General features: G+C 42.1%; 1 protein-coding gene across 4 annotated transcripts in view; it reads left to right on the top strand.

The window, feature by feature from the left end:
- Positions 1-2,061, top strand: part of CATSPERE (catsper channel auxiliary subunit epsilon) — a 116,514-nt gene extending 114,453 nt beyond the window's left edge. For 3 of the 4 annotated variants that reach the window (XM_089529806.1, XM_089529804.1, XM_089529807.1), the window contains one exon: positions 1,241-2,060. In XM_089529806.1, coding sequence (XP_089385932.1) covers positions 1,241-1,424 — 184 coding nt within the window. In that variant the 3' untranslated portion in view covers positions 1,425-2,060. Of the gene's footprint in view, positions 1-1,240 lie in introns of all 4 variants that reach the window. The other variant, XM_089529805.1, reaches the window with a different exon arrangement.
- Positions 2,062-18,379: the final 16,318 nt, after the last annotated feature.

Raw genomic sequence — 18,379 nt, 5'->3', positions numbered from 1 at the left:
ATTGCCCTTCCGGAACCTCTTTTTTTAAAAAGCAGCTGTCAATCAAGTGCCTTGGCACTTGATGTCACAGCCAATCAATTGCTTAGGCGCTTTTCCCCTCTGGAAAAGAGAGAAAGAGCCTCTATCCCCCCAAGTCCCTTTGCCTCCCAAGCTGTCCTGTGTCTTCCCAGAGTCCCTCTGGGAAAGGGGGAGGAGCCTCTATATCCCCCAAGTCCTCCCCCATTGCTCCCTGGGCTGTTTGGGGGGGATCGAGGAGGCATGTAAAAAAAAGAAAAAATAATAGTTAAAAATGGTGTTCAATGGGTCTCCTCACATGTCAGTCTATGAATGTGGAGCAGGTGGGAGGTTGCAGGGGAGCCTAATATGTTTACTGTGTTTGGAGGTCAATGTAGCAATTTGCTATGTTTGGACACCCGACAGAGCGCCTAAGCGATTGAAAGCTTAATTTAAAAAAAAATTTGTCTACACATGTGATCGCCTTACCCTGCTTCCCAATCCACCAGGGGAAAGGCTATGCGAACGGGGGGAAATGACGCCAGTAATGCAGGAAAGAGAACAAGCGGGTGACACCCCCAGGCCAGCCCCTTGAACACTGCTCCTCCCATCCCCAAGTTCCTGAATCAGACACCCTTGCCATTCCCATTCATTTGCCCTGAATCAGACTCAGGAGGTGCAGGAAAAACCTCTAAAAATGTGCAGTCAAATTAACCTGGTTTATCCACCACTGATTCGGGTTTCCCCAGGAAAAATTGATTACATGGGGATAAGATCCGAATTCCAATGGGAACGAAATCAGCACAATGAGGATCGTATGCACGCTCAAATGGGAACGATGCCCCCATAATCCACGTCTTGGTCCACTTTATAAGCCAGTGGGAATGGGGCCTAACTGGTCTTCCCCCTATTTGATACTCATCTGGCTGCACTGTTAAATTTGTTTCCCTCCCAGATACCATCTACTGACTAATGATAAGAACTACAGTCAGTTAAATCATATACTTTAATAAATTTAGTAGTCTTTAAGGGTCACCAGACTACTAACTGTTGGTGCTATAAACTAATAGAACCACTAATATTTTTTTCTTTGGAGAAATATATAAATGTATATTCTCCCTCCCTTTTGATATTTTTATTATTTTTATGCATTTACAGATGTGATGTGTGCTTTATAGGTTTGTTCTCTTATGAAGAATTGGTTGAATAAAAGTGCTTAAACTATCGTGTTTGAACTGTCTTTCAGACCAGACTGGTTTCTGATTGCTGGTTGGGCTACCATGATAGTGGTTCTCTTTTTGGGTGTCCTGGTCTACAGCTACTTCAGATATGTGAAAACATTTCGGGAACTCAATTTTACTGATCCTCTGATGTTTGACCAAGATTTGAATACAACAGACTCGGCAGATGAGGAAGGGAAAGAAATCTAAGAAAAAATTGTCATTTATTGACATGTTTTATTGAATGCTGTAATATTTTTCACTGAATTCTAAGTTTTCATTTTTAAATGCAAGTATAAAACAAATACTTTTCTCATAACTCAATCTATTAATAATTCAAGAAGACACAATTTAGTCCTAACACCTCATTTGTTGTTGTGTACTTTAAACTGTACTTTTGGCTTATTTGTTTGCCATAGAATAGATTCTTCTTTCTAGCTTCCTATTGTATCATCTGTTTGGCCCCCAAAAGATGCAACTGAAGAACTAGAAAAAAGGATAGGGCTCTGTTGAGGGAAACTCATTCCACAGTTAAGTTCTATACATCTTTATGAAGTTTCCACAAGGAATGGTACCAATGTGAATTGTGGAGGGTTGTTTTTTTTAAGCCCAATGCAAGGCAAGACACAACAAAGCCACTAAAATGTTTCATATTTGGCTCACTGCATTGGATTTGATGGCAAATTTACCATGTAGAAATCTTTTTGGGCCATATTTTTTTGCATTTCATGATATACTTTTTTTTCTAATCTGCTCTGTAAAACAATTTTAAATTTTATGTAATATTGTTTACATCTAAAGCATTTTACAGATTCTGAAAGTAAACATTTTCTGGTAAAAACTCCAAAATACAATCCAATTGCCTGCATAATTAAAAGCTGTTTCAACGGTGTTTGCTTTCAGCATTTTAACAAGGAAAATATATAAATGTTTTGTCAGTTTTTTAAAGAGACATATCTGAGAAATGATAAGCCAAAATCTTTAAGGAGCAATCCTGTATTTAAGATATGCCAGCTAAAAGTCTAGGAAATGGGAACAACCTTGCTAGAGAAGTGGAACTAGTAATAAATGGCTATTGTGGCAGATCAGATCTGAGCTTTCCTTGGAAGCCAAGAAGACCAATCTGAGGCTATTGTACTTCTGCCACATAATGAGAAGGCATCACTCACTGAAAAAGTCAACAATGTGACAAAGGTGGAGGGTGGCTGAAAGAGAGGCTATTGGATCTCCCCCAATAAAGCAGAACACACTTCTGGAAGGATGGCTTTTTATATGGTGGAGACATGGATATGGTAGAATTAATGTGGGACAAGAGCATACTTAAGCCACCAACAATGACCAAATTGTACAGAGCCCTGAATCTAGTGTAAATAATTCCTTTGCATTGACCTTCAGGATACCAAGGATGAGCAAAGTGCAACCCACAAGCTGCATCTGCCCTCCAAGGCCATTTCTTATGCCACCAGACCCTTAGAGGTGTTTTTTTTTTTAACTCCAAATGCTGTCTATGGGGCAAGGTTACATTTTTGCCACTGAAAGGGGCTGAGCCATTTAAGGCCTTTAAAAAAACAGGAGTGAACAGGGAATTACTTTTACTAACATCATTTTCTTTTAAAATGTCATTTCCTGGGCCTATATTAGTAGCTAGAAATTCATCAAAATCCATCCACACCCTATAGAAATAGAGGTTGCAATGAGGACATATGGCTTTCTAAGTTCTCTTGGGTGGTTAATGTGGCTCCCTTGTCTTCCACAGATGCCCACTCCTGGTATACACACAAACCACATGACCAAGAAAGAACTTAAGCTAGGGTGCAACTAACGTTTATACCCCACACAGGAAGACCATCGCTCAGATGACAGGGTGGAGCAATAGGCTCCATAGGCTCCTGCACTCTTGTAGTATCAAAAACAGATATTTAAGCAAGAACTGCAGAAGTACCCAGCATGGAGCTGACTGCACTTCTGAACTGTTTTCTTTTGGGCCACAGTCCAAGGCACAGGAGCCATGCTGAAATGACTGGGTGGCAAGCACAGATCTCTGTCTTTCCCTTTCAGGATTTCCTGCTCAGCAGTGTTGACAATTTCTGAGATTCCCCCCCCCCCCCCCCGGAAATTGGGAATTTTAAAGTTTTTCTGTGTCATTTCCGGGATTGCCAAATTTCCAGGAAGATCCTGGGAAATTCAGCCTTCAGGGTAATTCAAGTTTCCCGCCCAAAAAAACCCAGCCAAAAATACCTTCCTGCCCCCCCAAAACCTCCCGACATACCTCCCATCCTGGATGTCCCGCCCCCTTTAGCCTTCCCATAGTGCCTTTCGCATGCCCCGACCCGGAAGTCCCACCCCCTGACCTGGAAGTCCCGACCCAGAAGTCCTGCCCCCATTCCGGAAAATTTGGGGACATTCAGGGCCAATCAAGGAATTTCCTTTGAGGGCGATTGGCAACACTGCTGCTCAGTGTATCACACAGTGTATCACACTCAATGTTTCACACTGCTTTAACATGTATCACATTTTGTACTGGGAAATGGTAGTTGAAGCAGTATCATTCAGGACATTTGATTGATCGGTGCTAACAGCAGCATCATGGAAATGGTGGAGGAAATAAATGGTAATGGGAATAAATGAGAGCCAGTGTGGTGTAATGGTTTGAAAACTAGACTTAGAGGAAGGCAATGGCAAACCCTCTCTGAAAAAATAATGCCAAGAAAACCCTGATGTAGGGTCACCTTAGGGTCACAGATGGAAATCACTTGAAAGCACACAACACACACAGCTATTCAACCTTTAACTGCATGCATATTTTAGCCTGTGGCTAAAATGGATCGTTACTTGGAGTCATTTGCTTTGCACAGTAATGTTTTGTTTTTAATTTCTCTGTAATGGATTCACTCCTCATATGTAACATGCATCAACTGTTTTCTAGAATATGCCAGGCCAAACTTGCTAAACCAGTTAGAGCCATTTTAACAGTCTCTGTTCATAATAACAGATTCCTTCTAAGTTGAGCAGGCTTTCTGAAAAGTCATTTGAACCACCTATCTGACTTTTTGCATTTCCATTCCCTCTGGCTAACTAATTTCTGTCACATGTCATTAGAGATTGCCTGGATCTCAATGGAAGTTACTTTGCTGCTGCTAATGTTATTATTATTATTATTAACCTTTATTTATAAAGCGCTGTAAATTTACACAGCACTGTACATACAATCTTTTTAATTGGACAGTTCCCTGCCCTCAGGCTTACAATCCAAAAAGAAACGACACAGAAGGAGAAGGGAGTGGTGGTGGGGAAGGGGATGAGGGATTTGAAATTATTTTATCGCCTGTGTTTTTCTGCCCTTTATCTCCCCCCACTTCCCACTTCAAGGTGGACAGGAATGGGAGTAGCCGCAGTCTGCATTGATATCCATCCAAAGCATCTTGATTGACAACAAAAGTAACATCTGAGACAAAATGTAGGCCTGCAATTCTTTTTTAAAAAAATATTCTTTATTGAGATATGCAACAAATAAAATCCAAAAATATACTACATCTTTGACAATCTGTCTCATGAATGTTTGTTTTCTTCCACCCTGTTATAGCTACATTTGTGTATGACTGACACTTTGTTTATAGCACTACTTATCCACGCACCTCTATTATACACCTGTGATTTTCGCTACATTACTCCGTTTACCATATGTTTTACGTTTGTTGACGAAGACCATGAGTTATTCCTTCACATTTTCTTGTAAGTAATCTATACAAGAAAAGGGTATTTTCTATATTTCCTAAATAACCATTGTTATAAGGGAAGCCTTTACATTTCTAAGTTCACAAACACCATCTTTTTTTACAGTAGTTCAGAAACGGCTCCCACGTTTGTTTCCCGGTGGTAACTCTGTCCTTTAAGTCCATGGTAATTTTGTCCATTTCTATTATTGTTAAAGCTTTTTGTAGCCATATATCAGTTGTTGCTGTCTCCTCCATATGCCAGTGTTGGGCTAGTGACATTCTAGCTGTGGTGAGCAGATACAATACTTGTTTGAGATGCTTCCTTACTTCCTGGCTGCCCACCATATTTATTAGAAAGAGGTCAGGTTCCATGTTAATTCTAATGTTATACATTTCTTGAATAATCTTGTGTACCATTTTCTAGAATTTTTTCACTTTGGGGCAGGTCCAACACATGTGCTAAAAATTACCAACACCCTCATTACATTTCCAACATTTGGCCTTATTGTTCTTATAAATTTTTCCCAGTCTGGATGGAGTCAAATACCATCGATGAATCATTTTCAATAAGTTCTCTTTTATGTCAACGCAAATTGAAAATTTAACATCTTTGCCCCAAGCAGTTTCCCATCTTTCTGATTCTATCACATGTCATATGTCTCTTGCCCAATTTATCATACATTGTTTGATTTGTTCTGATTCCAATTCCAATTTTAAACACATTTTATATAATCTGGATATTCTCTCTTTTCTTTTTTCTTAATAACTTCATCTAATTCTGTATTTTCTGACCCAATTCCACGCTGTTTTATATCTATTTTGAATCTTTCCATAAATTGGCGATAAGGGAAACACTGTAATTTAATCCCGTCTATTTCCAGTTCCTCTTTAGATTTCATAACTCTACCCCCATCTCCATATCTCAGTATTTCCTTATAGCTTATCCAGTTTTTATTTTCTATTCTTATATTTTCCAAAAAAGCCTCATGTGGGGATACCCAATCTGGTATGTTTCTGTATATTTTCCCTTTGTATATTTTCCAAACTTTTAAGAGCGACCTTCTCACTATATGAGCCGCAAATTGTTTGTTACAATCCAATTTTTCATACCATAAATAAGCATGCCAATCATAAATTTTGTTAAATCCCTCTAAATTTAATAATTTATCGTTTTCCAGACAGATCCAATCCAAAATCCAATCTAATTACATGCGTGATAATATATTTTGAAATCTGGGAGGCCAAATCCCCCTCTTTCTTTATCATCTGTTAAAGATTTCCAATTAATTCTTGCTTTTTTGCCCGCCCGTATAAATTTTAAAATGTCATTTTTCCATTGTTTGAATATTTTATCATTTGTCACGATTGGTATGTTTTGAAATAAAAAAATAATTTTTGGAAATAATAATAATAATAAATTTTATTTCTACCCCGCCCTTCCATAGATATGATCAGGGCGGCTTACAAATTTTTAAAACATTTCAGTACAGGATAAAAATTCAATATAACAGTTAAAAACATTACTACAAAAAAACAGGAACAGGAAAACAATAAAATACACATGTCAAGGGCAAGGAAAAGAAGAAAATTAGTTTACATCGGTCCGGGGTCGAAAGGGAAAAAAGAGGGCAGGAAAATAAACAGACAATCTAAGGTGGGAAGGCCAGCCGGAATAGATACGTTTTCAGTTGTTTCTTGAAGACAGCTAATGAGGCGGCGGAGCGAAGCTCTGCAGGGAGCTTATTCCAGAGTGAAGGGGCAGCAATAGCAAAAGCCCTCTGTGAGGTCTGTACAAAGTTAGACCTAGGGACCTCCAACAATTTAGTCCCGGAAGTTCTGAGTGTGCGAGGCGGATTATATGGGGAGATATAATACACACATTTTGATGATTGCAATTCTACTCAAAAAGATGTTTGCAAATATGACCATTTTTCTAAGTCTTTTTTGACTTCTTGCCACAATTTCTTATAATTGTTATCGTAAAGATCACTATTCTTTTTGGTAATATATATTCCTAAATATTTGACTTTTTTCTGAATTTGTATTCCCGATTTTTCCTGTAACTGGGTTTGATTCTTCTTTGTCATATTACACGCAATTAGGGCGGATTTTGCTTTGTTGATCCTGAACCCAGCACATTCTCCGAATTCATCTATAATTTGAAATGTTTTTTCTGTTCAAAGCAGGGGGTCCTCCATCAGAATCACTAAATCATCGGCATAAGCCTTGATCTTATATCCCTTCCCTTTTATTCGAGTTCCTTTTATCTTCTTCTCTTCTCTTATTCTGTTGCACAGGATTTCAATACACATTATAAATAGTAATGGTGATAGAGGACAACCCTGCCTGGTTCCTTTTTCAATTCTACAGCTTTCCATTTTACATCCATTAACAATAATTTTTGCATTTTGTTCCATATAAATTTTTTCTATCTAATTTATCCAATCATCTCCCAATTCTAATTTGTGCATTAATTCTATCATATATTGCCAATTAATGTTATCGAACGCCTTTTCTGCGTCCAGGAACAACAAAGCAAACTCCGAGCCCAGGTTTTTATCGTAATATTCAATTATATCTATTACTGTTCTTATATTTTGTTTGGCATGCCTTTTTGGTAAGAAACCACACTGGTCTTCTTTGATCCAATTTTGTAAAAATAATTTCATTCTTTCAGCTAAGATACTTGTAAATAATTTGTAATCCAAATTTAAAAGTGAGATAGGTTGATAATTTTGCAGGTTGGTTGGATATTTATCTTCTTTTGGTATTAGTATTATGTCTGCTTCTTTCCATGAGTTTGGCACCTCCCCATTTTTAATCTCATTAAATAATTTATGGAGGGGGTCAATAATTTCTTCCACGAACAGGTTATAGTAAATCATCATATAGCCATCAGGGCCGGGGGATTTCCCATTTTTACCTCATCTAATTGCATCTCTGATTTCTTGTTTAGTAATTTCCTTATTTAATATTTCCTTAGTTTCTTCTTTTACATTGGTCAAGACCACTTTCTCCAGATATTCCTCAATTTTCATCTTATGGTCCTGTCTTCCCTTAGTTTCTTTGTATAGGTTCATGAAATATTTATGTGTGATTTCTTTTATTTTGGCTCAGCCCGTATGTATCCTGTAGCTCCGTGATTAATTTTCCCTCCTTCATTTTCTTAACTTTATATGCTAGGAATTTTCCTGCTTTGTTGCCGAATTCAAAATACTTTTGTTTTGTATACTTTAGCTTTTTTGTAGTTTCTTCTGACATTGATTGATCGAGTTGTTTCTGGAGAAAATAAATTTCTTTCTGAATTTTACCATTTGGGTTTTTTTGTGTTTTTTTTTTATTCTGGAGTTTTCTTTTTCCTGTATTTTTCCAGATATCTCTTGTAATTGTTTATTCTGTTTTTTCTTTTTCTCACTACTCTTTTTCATCAAAAATTCTCTGATTACCACCTTTGATGTGTCCCAAATTGTATTTATGCTTACGTCTTCCGTCATAGTTTCATTAAAAAAGAATTTCAATTGTTCTTTTGTTTGTTTCATAACAGTTTCATCTTTGATTAAATATTCGTTTAATTTCCAAATGTATTCTCCTCTTGAAGTATTAAATTCTAGATAAATTGGATTATGGTCTGATATTTTGTTAACTTTAATTTCCGCCTTTTAAATGTTTGTCCATAATTCTGCCCTGCAATTCTAACATCACTTTTCTTCTCCTGTATGGTTTTTATCATCTTGGCCTGATGAAGATGCCACTGAAATTTTGAAAGCTTGCTGATGTATTTTGTGCATTTTAATTGGTCCCACTGCCAAGATATAACTGTTTTGTGGATTTTGTTATATCTACTAGAGTTCACACTGGGGCTTAGGTTCAAAATGCACTGCAAAAATAATCCAGTTTGAGACAGCTCTAACTGCCCTGGCTTAGTGCTGGGGAATTCTGGAAATTGTAGTTTATTGAGAAGGCTAAATATCTCACAAAACTACAATTCCAGAATTCCCTAGCATTGAGCCAGGGCAGTTAAAGTGGCCTCAAACTGGATTGTTTCTGCAGTGTGTTTTGGACCTCAGACTGAACAAATACTCTTTCTGTCACTATTCATGTGTTAATCTGTTTATCGGTACAAATGATTGTTCAGTGATCACTTTTAAGAAAATCAGCTGTTGGTACCTTTCCTCCTCCCCTCCTCTCCATGCGTGTAAACATTTAACAATGACTATCGTGCCATAGTGGTTTGAGCACTGGACTCTGACTCTGGAGACCAGGGTCCAATTCCCAGTTTGGCCATGAAACCCACTGAGTAATCTTGGGCACCTCACATGCTCTCAGCCTCTGGGGAAGGTGAAAGCAAACTTCCTCTGAACTAACTGCACTTCATGCATCTGAAGAAATAATTTGGAGTCCACAAGCATTTATGCCAAATACATTTATGCCAAATGCCAAATACATACAATTCATTAGTCCAATTGCTCTCAAATGGTGGGGTGGGGTGGAGGGGGGAACGGACAGAGGACAAGAGTTACTTAAGGTGTTTGTGTGCCTATATAGCCCCATTCCCACTGGGCTATAAAGCGAATAAAGAATCGGATTATAGGAACATCATTCCCATTTGAACTCGCGTTCGACCCTAGTTTAAGGAAAATCGTTCCCATTTGAACTCGCGTTCGATCCTACTTTGATCGATTTCTCTAGTGAAAACCCGAAACAGCAGTGGATAACCTGGGTTATCCTGACACCACTTTTCCAGCAGTTCTTTTGCCAGGGGCCGTTTCTGATCTGGGGTAAATTAATGGGAACGTCGGGTGTCAGATTCAGGTATTTTGAGATGGGAGGGCCAATGTTAAAGGGTCTGGTCTGGGGGTGTCACCTGCTTTGTTCTCTTTCCTGCCATTCCTGGCGCCATTTTCCCATTCGCGTAGCCTTTCCTCAGAGGTGTGGGAAGTGATCGTGTGGGTAGCAGGCCTGTAACTAGGCTGGGTCAAGGGGGCCCCAAAGAGAAGGAGACAGAGAGACTTAGGTTGTATCTACACTGGAGAAATCACCTGATTTGGAACTGCTTTCAGTCTTTCCTGGCTCTAGGCTAAGGAATTCTGGGAGTTGGCCCACAACAAACTCCAACTCCCAGAATGCCATAGTCTTGAGCCAGGATGCTTAAAAGCAGTGCCAAACCGGGTGATTTCTCCAGTGTAGATGCAGCCTCAGTCTCTCTCTCTCTCTCTGGCACGTGCACGTCTGTGTGCTCCCCTGCCTGCCCCTCCTGGAGTTGGAGTTTGTTGTGGGACTGGGCACGCACACACACACACAGACACGAGAAGACCTTTGGATCTGAATTGGATCCCCTCTTATTCTTCCTCCTCCTCCTCTTCTCCCTCCCAACTTCTTCCTCTTCTTCTTCTTCCTCCTCCTCCTCTTCCACTCTGGGCCTGACAACATAATCCAACTCCCAGAATTCCATAGCCTAGAGCCAGAAAAGAGTGAAAGAGGTGCCAAATGTGTGGATGCAGCCTCTCTCTCTCTTTCTCTCTCTGGTGTGTGTGCGCTCCCCTGCCCCGAGTCCTGGGAGTTGGGATTTGCTGCTGACTGGCTGGGCCCTTCTTATTTCTCTTCCTCCCCTCTTCTTCTTCCTCCTCCTTCTTCTTCCCCTCTTCCTCCTTCTTCCTCCCCTCTTCTTCCTCTCATTTTCTTCTTCCTCCTCCTCTTCTTCCTTCCCTCCTCCTCCTCCTCGTCTTCTTCCTCCCCTCTTCCTCCTCTTCTTTTTTATCTACTTTCTCCTATTCTCCTCCTCCTTTCTCCTCCCCCCTTCCCCCTCTTCCTCTTCTGTTGTTGTTGTTGTTGTTGTTGTTGTTGTTGTGTGCCTTCAACTCCTTTCAGCTGCATCCTATCGCCCTAACCGTTCAACTTATATGCAGAATGTATTGTAAGAAGAGCAGGCTTCGAAACAGAAGAAGGAGTAAAAATAGGAGGAACGAACATCAACCATCTAAGTTATGCAGACAACACTATACTATTAGAGAAAACATCACAGACCTGGAACAGCTGCTAAGGAAGATCAAGGAAGAAAGTGCAAAGGTGGGCTTAAGGTTATAGAATCATAGAGTTGGAAGAGACCACAAGGGCCATCCAGTCCAACCCCCTGCCATGCAGGAAATCACAATTAAAGCAGATGGTCATCCAGACTCTGTTTAAAGCCCTCCAGGGAAGGAGACTCTACTACCCTCCGAGGGAGTGTGTTCCACTTTCAAACAGCCCTTACTGTCAGGAAGTTCCTCCTAATGTTCAGGTGGAATCTCTTTTCCTGTAGCTTGCATCCATTGTTCCGGGTCCTGTTCTCTGGAGCAGCAGAAAACAAGCTTGATCCCTCCTCAATATGACATCCCTTCAAATATTTAAACAGGGCTATCATATCACCTCTTAACCTTCCCTTCTCCAGGCTAAACATCCCCAGCTCCCTAAATGGTTCCTCATAGGACATGGATGTTTATCACACTATACTCTTAAAGTGCTACTATTCCACTTTGACTCTTCTAGCTGCCTCCTGTTGCATTCTGGGATTTGCAGTTTTAAGGAGGAGTATTTAGAATTCTCAGGCAGAGAACTCTGCCTGAGAATTCTAAATACTCCTCCTTAAAACTGCAAATCCCAGAATGCAACAGGAGGCAGCTAGAGGAGTCAAAGTGGAATAGTAGCACTTTAAGAGTATAGTGTGATAAACATCATGGTTTCCAGACCCTTCACCATTTTAGTCGCCCTCCTTTGGACACACTCCAGTTTCTCAACATCCTTTTTAAACTGTGGTGCTCAGAACTGGACACAATATTCCAGGTGGGGCCTGACCAAAGCAGAATAGAGTGGGACTATTACTTCCCTTGATCTAGACACTATACTTGTATGTAGTCTCCTTAGGCCAGATGTCTCCCATCCTGTATCTATGCATCATTTCATTTTTCTGCCCTAACCTTACATTTTTCTGTGTTGAATTTCATTTTGTTAGCTTTGGCCCAGCTTTTTAGTCTATTGAGGTCATTTTGAATTTTGATCCTGTCCTCTGGGATATTAGCCACTCCTCCTAATTTGGTGTCATCTGCAAATTTGATAAGTATGCCCTTAATTCTGTCATCCAAGTCATTGATAATCATCCAAATCATTGATGTTGAACATAAAGAAAGCAAAAATAATGACCATGGAGGATTTTAACAAGTTCAACCTAGACAATGAGGATGTAGAAATAGTAAAAGACTTCTGCGAGAGCTGGACAGTTAAGAAAAAGGACAAAAAGAGAAAAAATTAATTTGTGATATGGTGCTGTGGAAGAGTGCTGAGAATACAGTAGACAGCAAAAAGAAAAAATAAATGGGTCCTAGACCAGCTTGAGCTGATTTTTCCAAAGATGACTAAACTGAGTTTGTCACGCTTCAGCCACATCATAAGAAGGCATTAATCATCAGAAAATACAATAATGCTAAGAAAGGTGGGAGGAGTAGAAAGAGAGAAGACTACATAGCCAGATGGACAGACTTAATCAAAGAGTGCACAACCCTAAGACTGCCGGAATTGAGCAGGTCCATTGAGGATAAGGAATCTTGGAGATGCCATTTTTCACAGGTCACCAGAGGTTGAAGTTGACCTCTGTTAACAACAAAATCAGAACAAAACAGTCTTAAAATTTTCTTAGAATTACAATGCATCAGTGCCTCATTGAAATTCCACTTATGTACTATAATATTATAATTCCTAAGAAAAAAATAAAAAAGAAATTAGGTAAATTTACCCTTCAAACCAGAAAATCACTTTTGCAAATCATATTCATAGTTTTTTAAAAAATACCCTAATGCAAACCCAAGAGATTGCTACAAACAGTCCCTAAAAGAATGGAACAAGAAGACACAAAAGCAACAACAGCCAGAAAAAAGCAACAAAATCCAAGGACCTATTTTGTGAAAAATTAGCCATGTCAGTTCAGTTGGTGCTAAACCAGATTATTTGCAGAGGTTGTTGTTGCTGTTGTGTGCCTTTGAGTCATTCCCAACTTACAGTGACCTTTGGGCAATATTTTCTTGGCAAGTCACTTCAGAGGGTGTTTGCTGCCACCATCCTCTGAGGCTGAGAGAGTGTGACTTGATTAAGGTCACCCAGTGGGCATACATGGCGGAGACAGCCTTTAAAGGAACAGTTTAGGAGGACAGTTTAGGACATGGAACACACTTCCTCAGAGAGAGGTGGAGTCTCCTTCTTTGGAGGTCTTTAAGCAGAGGCTGGATGGCCATCTGTCGGGATGCTTTGATTGAGAGTTCCTGCATGGCAGAAGGGAATTGGACTGGATGGCCCTTAGGGTGTCTTCCAACTCCAACTGCATTTCCGCACTACATGCTTGTAGTGCTGCTATTCCACTTTTACTGCTCTGGCTGCCTCCCATTGCATTCTGGGGTTTGTAGTTCAGTGATGCCTAAGAGCTCTCTGTCTGAGGATTCTAAATGCCCCCTCCTTAAACTGCAAATCCCAAAATGCAACAGGAGGCAGCCAGAGCATCTTAAAGTGCATCTTTTTGTCACCCTCCTTTGGACACGCTCCAGTTTCTCAATGCTCCAGAGCATCTCCTTTTCATCCTGGAGAGAAGTGACCAGTGGGGTCCCACAGGGCTCTGTCCTGGGTCCAGTGCTATTCAACATCTTTATCAATGACCTGGATGACAGAATTGGGAGCATACTTATCAAATTTGCAGATGACACCAAATTAGGGGGAATAGCTAATACCCCAGAGGACAGGATCAAGATTCAAAATGACCTGAATAGACTAGAAAGCTGGGCCAAAGCTAACAAAATGAAAATCAACACAGAGAAATGTAAGGTATTGCACTTAGGGTGGAAAAATAAAATGCACAGATATAGGATGGGTGACACCTGGCTGAATGAAACTACGTGTGAAAGGGATCTAGGAGTCCAAGTAGACCACAAGTTGAACATGAGTGAACAGTGTGATGTGGCAGCTAAAAAGGCCAATGCTATTTTAGGCTGCATCAATAGAAGTATAGTGTCTAGATCAAGAGAAGTAATAGTGCCACTGTATTCTGCTTTGGTCAGGCCCCACCTAGAATATTGTGTCCAGTTCTGGGCGCCACAATTCAGAAAGGACATTGAGAAACTGGAGCGTGTCCAAAGGAGGGCGACAAAAATGGTGAAGGGTCTGGAAACCATGCCCTATGAGGAACAACTTAGGGAGCTGGGGATGTTTAGCCTGGAAAAAAGAAGGTTAAGAGGTGATATGATAGCCCTGTTTAAATATTTGAAAGGATGTCATATTGAGGAGGGAGCAAGCTTGTTTTCTGCTGCTCCAGAGAACAGGACCCGGAACAATGGATGCAAGCTACAGGAAAAGAGATTCCACCTGAACATTAGGAGGAACTTCCTGACAGTAAGGGCTGTTCGACAGTGGAATGCACTTCCTCGGAAGGTGATAGAGTCTCCTTCCTTGGAGGTCTTTAAACAGAGGCTGGATGGCCATCTGTCAGGGATGCTTTGATTTGGATTTCCTGCATGGCAGGGGGTTGGACTGGATGGCCCTAGTGGTCTCTTCCAACTCTACGATTCTATGATTCTATGATTCTATCAAAGTGTAGTGCGGTAATCTAGTAGGATTTTATGATTAAAACAGTGGTTTCCCCAGCTTTGCTCCTTCAGGGGTTTTGGAGTCCAACTCCAAGAGAAGCCCCAGCCAGCTTGGCCAACACCCAGGAGTTCTGGGAGCTGGAGTCCAAAGCAGCTAGAGAATGAAAGTTTGACCATCACTGCTTTAAAGTACTGTTTGTTGGGGGCAATTAGTTTACACATTGTAAACTGCTTAGGGCAGCAGTTTTCAACCTGTGGATCATGACCCCTTTGGGGGGGTCGAACAACCCTTTTATATAGGTCGCAAAAACCATTGGAAAACACATATTATGAAGTAGCAATGAAAATAATTTTAAGGTTGGGGTCACCACAACAAGAGGAAATGTATTAAAGGGTTGTGACATTAGGAAGGTTGAGAACCACTGGCTTAAGGAGTGCTAAGTGCACTGGTAAGTGGTATAGAAAAGTCTGTTCCAGTCCAGAAGAGTTTGCTCCTGATGTTTTGCCAGCAGCTGTGGCTGGCATCTTCTGGGAATGCTGGAATGGAAGAGAGTAGGGTATATATATTTTTGGTTGAGAGGCGGTAATTTGCATGTTAATCTGTGTATTGTTCTGTGGTTGAATGGCAAGGCCTCAGGGTGTCTTATTTAATTAATTATCCATTGTCTGCTGGGAAACTCCTCAGACCCTGGGTGGTTTCCATTTGCATTTGCTGAGTTTTGATGTTGGTGTTTTTCAGGACTGGAAAACAAACATAGGGGGTGTTCCCACTTGCGATTTACAACGCTTTAAAATACACCGGTATCAGTTAAATCAATTCAAAATAACCCTGGTCTTATCCCGCGTTCCGAATCACTTTTTTTTCTTCGTTCTCATTTACCAACTGATTCGCTTTAAGTGATCCTCTTTCGTTCCTATTCAAATAAAACGGTGTATATATAAACCGGTTTTAGCCTTATTTCGTTTCCACTCACCATTTTGGTGCTGTCAATCAAAGCAACGTCATTATAACGTCACTTTTAAATTTCACGGTTTGTTATAAAAGAGCCAATGAGGAGGCGCTTAAAGTGCCTATGAATCCTGCAATTATTCGTGGGGAAAGATGGTTGAGGGAGAGAAAACTGCCTCCCCAAAGCACTTGCCTTGGAAGAAAGACCCCAGGCTGGGGGAGGCAGCGTTGCCTTGGGTCTGAGATGGCAAGGAGGGAAGGAGAAGTTGGCACGGGCCGTTTCTCCTTCCCTCCTTGCCTTCCCAAACCGAAGGCAGCGCTGCCAAGGAGGGAAGGAGAAGTTGGCACGGGCCGTTTCTCTTTCCCTCCTTGCCTTCTCAAACCGAAGGCAGCGCTGCCTTGGGTCTGAGATGGCAAGGAGGGAAGGAGAAGTTGGCACGGGCCGTTTCTCTTTCCCTCCTTGCCTTCCCAAACCGAAGGCAGCGCTGCCAAGGAGGGAAGGAGAAGTTGGCACGGGCCATTTCTCTTTCCCTCCTTGCCTTCCCAAACCGAAGGCAGCGCTGCCTTGGGTCTGAGATGGCAAGTAGGGAAGGAGAAGTTGGCACGGGCCGTTTCTCCTTCCCTCCTTGCCTTCCCAAACCGAAGGCAGCGCTGCCAAGGAGGGAAGGAGAAGTTGGCACGGGCCGTTTCTCTTTCCCTCCTTGCCTTCCCAAACCAAAGGCAGCGCTGCCTTGGGTCTGAGATGGCAAGTAGGGAAGGAGAAGTTGGCACGGGCCGTTTCTCTTTCCCTCCTTGCCTTCCCAAACCGAAGGCAGCGCTGCCTTGGGTCTGAGATGGCAAGTAGGGAAGGAGAAGTTGGCACGGGCCGTTTCTCCTTCCCTCCTTGCCTTCCCAAACCGAAGGCAGCGCTGCCAAGGAGGGAAGGAGAAGTTGGCACGGGCCGTTTCTCTTTCCCTCCTTGCCTTCCCAAACCGAAGGCAGCGCTGCCAAGGAGGGAAGGAGAAGTTGGCATGGGCCGTTTCTCTTTCCCTCCTTGCCTTCCCAAACCGAAGGCAGCGCTGCCTTGGGTCTGAGATGGCAAGTAGGGAAGGAGAAGTTGGCACGGGCCGTTTCTCCTTCCCTCCTTGCCTTCCCAAACCGAAGGCAGCGCTGCCAAGGAGGGAAGGAGAAGTTGGCACGGGCCGTTTCTCTTTCCCTCCTTGCCTTCCCAAACCAAAGGCAGCGCTGCCTTGGGTCTGAGATGGCAAGGAGGGAAGGAGAAGTTGGCACGGGCCGTTTCTCTTTCCCTCCTTGCCTTCCCAAACCGAAGGCAGCGCTGCCTTGGGTCTGAGATGGCAAGTAGGGAAGGAGAAGTTGGCACGGGCCGTTTCTCCCTCCCTCCTTGCCTTCCCAAACCGAAGGCAGCGCTGCCAAGGAGGGAAGGAGAAGTTGGCACGGGCCGTTTCTCTTTCCCTCCTTGCCTTCCCAAACCGAAGGCAGCGCTGCCTTGGGTCTGAGATGGCAAGGAGGGAAGGAGAAGTTGGCCCGGGTGGTTTCTCTTTCCCTCCTTGCCTTCCCAAACTGAAGGCAGCGCTGCCTTGGGTCTGAGATGGCAAGGAGGGAAGGAGAAGTTGGCACGGGCCGTTTCTCTTTCCCTCCTTGCCTTCCCAAACCGAAGGCAGCGCTGCCTTGGGTCTGAGATGGCAAGGAGGGAAGGAGAAGTTGGCACGGGCCGTTTCTCTTTCCCTCCTTGCCTTCCCAAACGAAGGCAGCGCTGCCTTGGGTCTGAGATGGCAAGAAGGGAAGGAGAAGTTGGCACGGGCCGTTTCTCTTTCCCTCCATGCCTTCCCAAACCGAAGGCAGCACTGCCTTGGGTCTGAGATGGCAAGGAGGGAAGGAGAAGTTGGCACGTCATGGGTCTAGGAATAATGCCCAAATGTCCTCCATTTTGATCATGCTTAAGAAACTTGCATTTATAGTAACATTTTTCAAAAACATCAATTTTTTGTGCATGTCCTCAAATTTTTAAAAATGTGCCCTACATTTGAAAATTGTGTCTTACATTTTTCCTACATTTGTCCAGGTTAGGAGGTCCAGACTTATGGCAACCCTACTTTAAGAGTCCTTTGGCAGATGCAGGCGCTTGAGTGGCCGGGACTTTAGGCGCTTAAAGCGCTGAAGAGATTAAGCGCCTGTAAACCATTAAATTAGAAAATAAAAAAATCCTTATCAGCGGACAAAGGGGTGAGGGAAGCAAAGATGGCGACGGCCACGACGGATGGGGACAAGAAAGGGAGACTCCTCCGAGTCAGCCAATCGCGCTCCACTCCTCCCATCCAGCTAACCCGATTTCTGAGGCTGATCGTTCCTACTTCAATAATCCGATTCCTGTCTCGGATCAAGGAAAAAATGTAGGTTCGACCCTTCTATTTTTTTAACATGGGTTATATGCCTATAACACGGATTAAATTAAAATCCGCTTTACGATTCGCATTTTAGTGGGAACGATTGTGGGTTGCTCTAGAACTGTTCTAGAGTTAATTCTGTTTCTAATAGGAACGATGTACCTTGGATTCGATTTGTAGCACGGAATATAAGCCAATGGGAACACCCCCTTTGTTTATTTTTAAGAGTCTTTCTTTGTGAAGTCAAAGGTTTTAATGGACGGCATCCATGTTTTTTGTGGGTTTTTCGGTCTATAGGGCCATGTTCTAGAAGAGTTTATTCCTGACGTTTTGCCAGCATCTGTGGCTCGCATCTTTTTTCCTGTTGAAGTCATCCATGTGTTTATGGATTTCAATGGCTTCCCTGTGCATTCTGACCTGAGAGCTTCCTCTTGGAATCTCTATAGGTTCCTTCAGTGCAACCTTTGGTTAAAGTTGATGATAGAGTCAACTCCTAATGTTGAGGTGGAATTTCTTT

This window comes from Sceloporus occidentalis, unplaced genomic scaffold (assembly GCF_023333645.1).
Source record: "Sceloporus occidentalis isolate IW3139 unplaced genomic scaffold, rSceOcc1.0.p SCAF_6, whole genome shotgun sequence".
NCBI lineage: Eukaryota > Metazoa > Chordata > Lepidosauria > Squamata > Phrynosomatidae > Sceloporus > Sceloporus occidentalis.
This window is presented reverse-complemented; position numbering and strand designations above follow the sequence as displayed.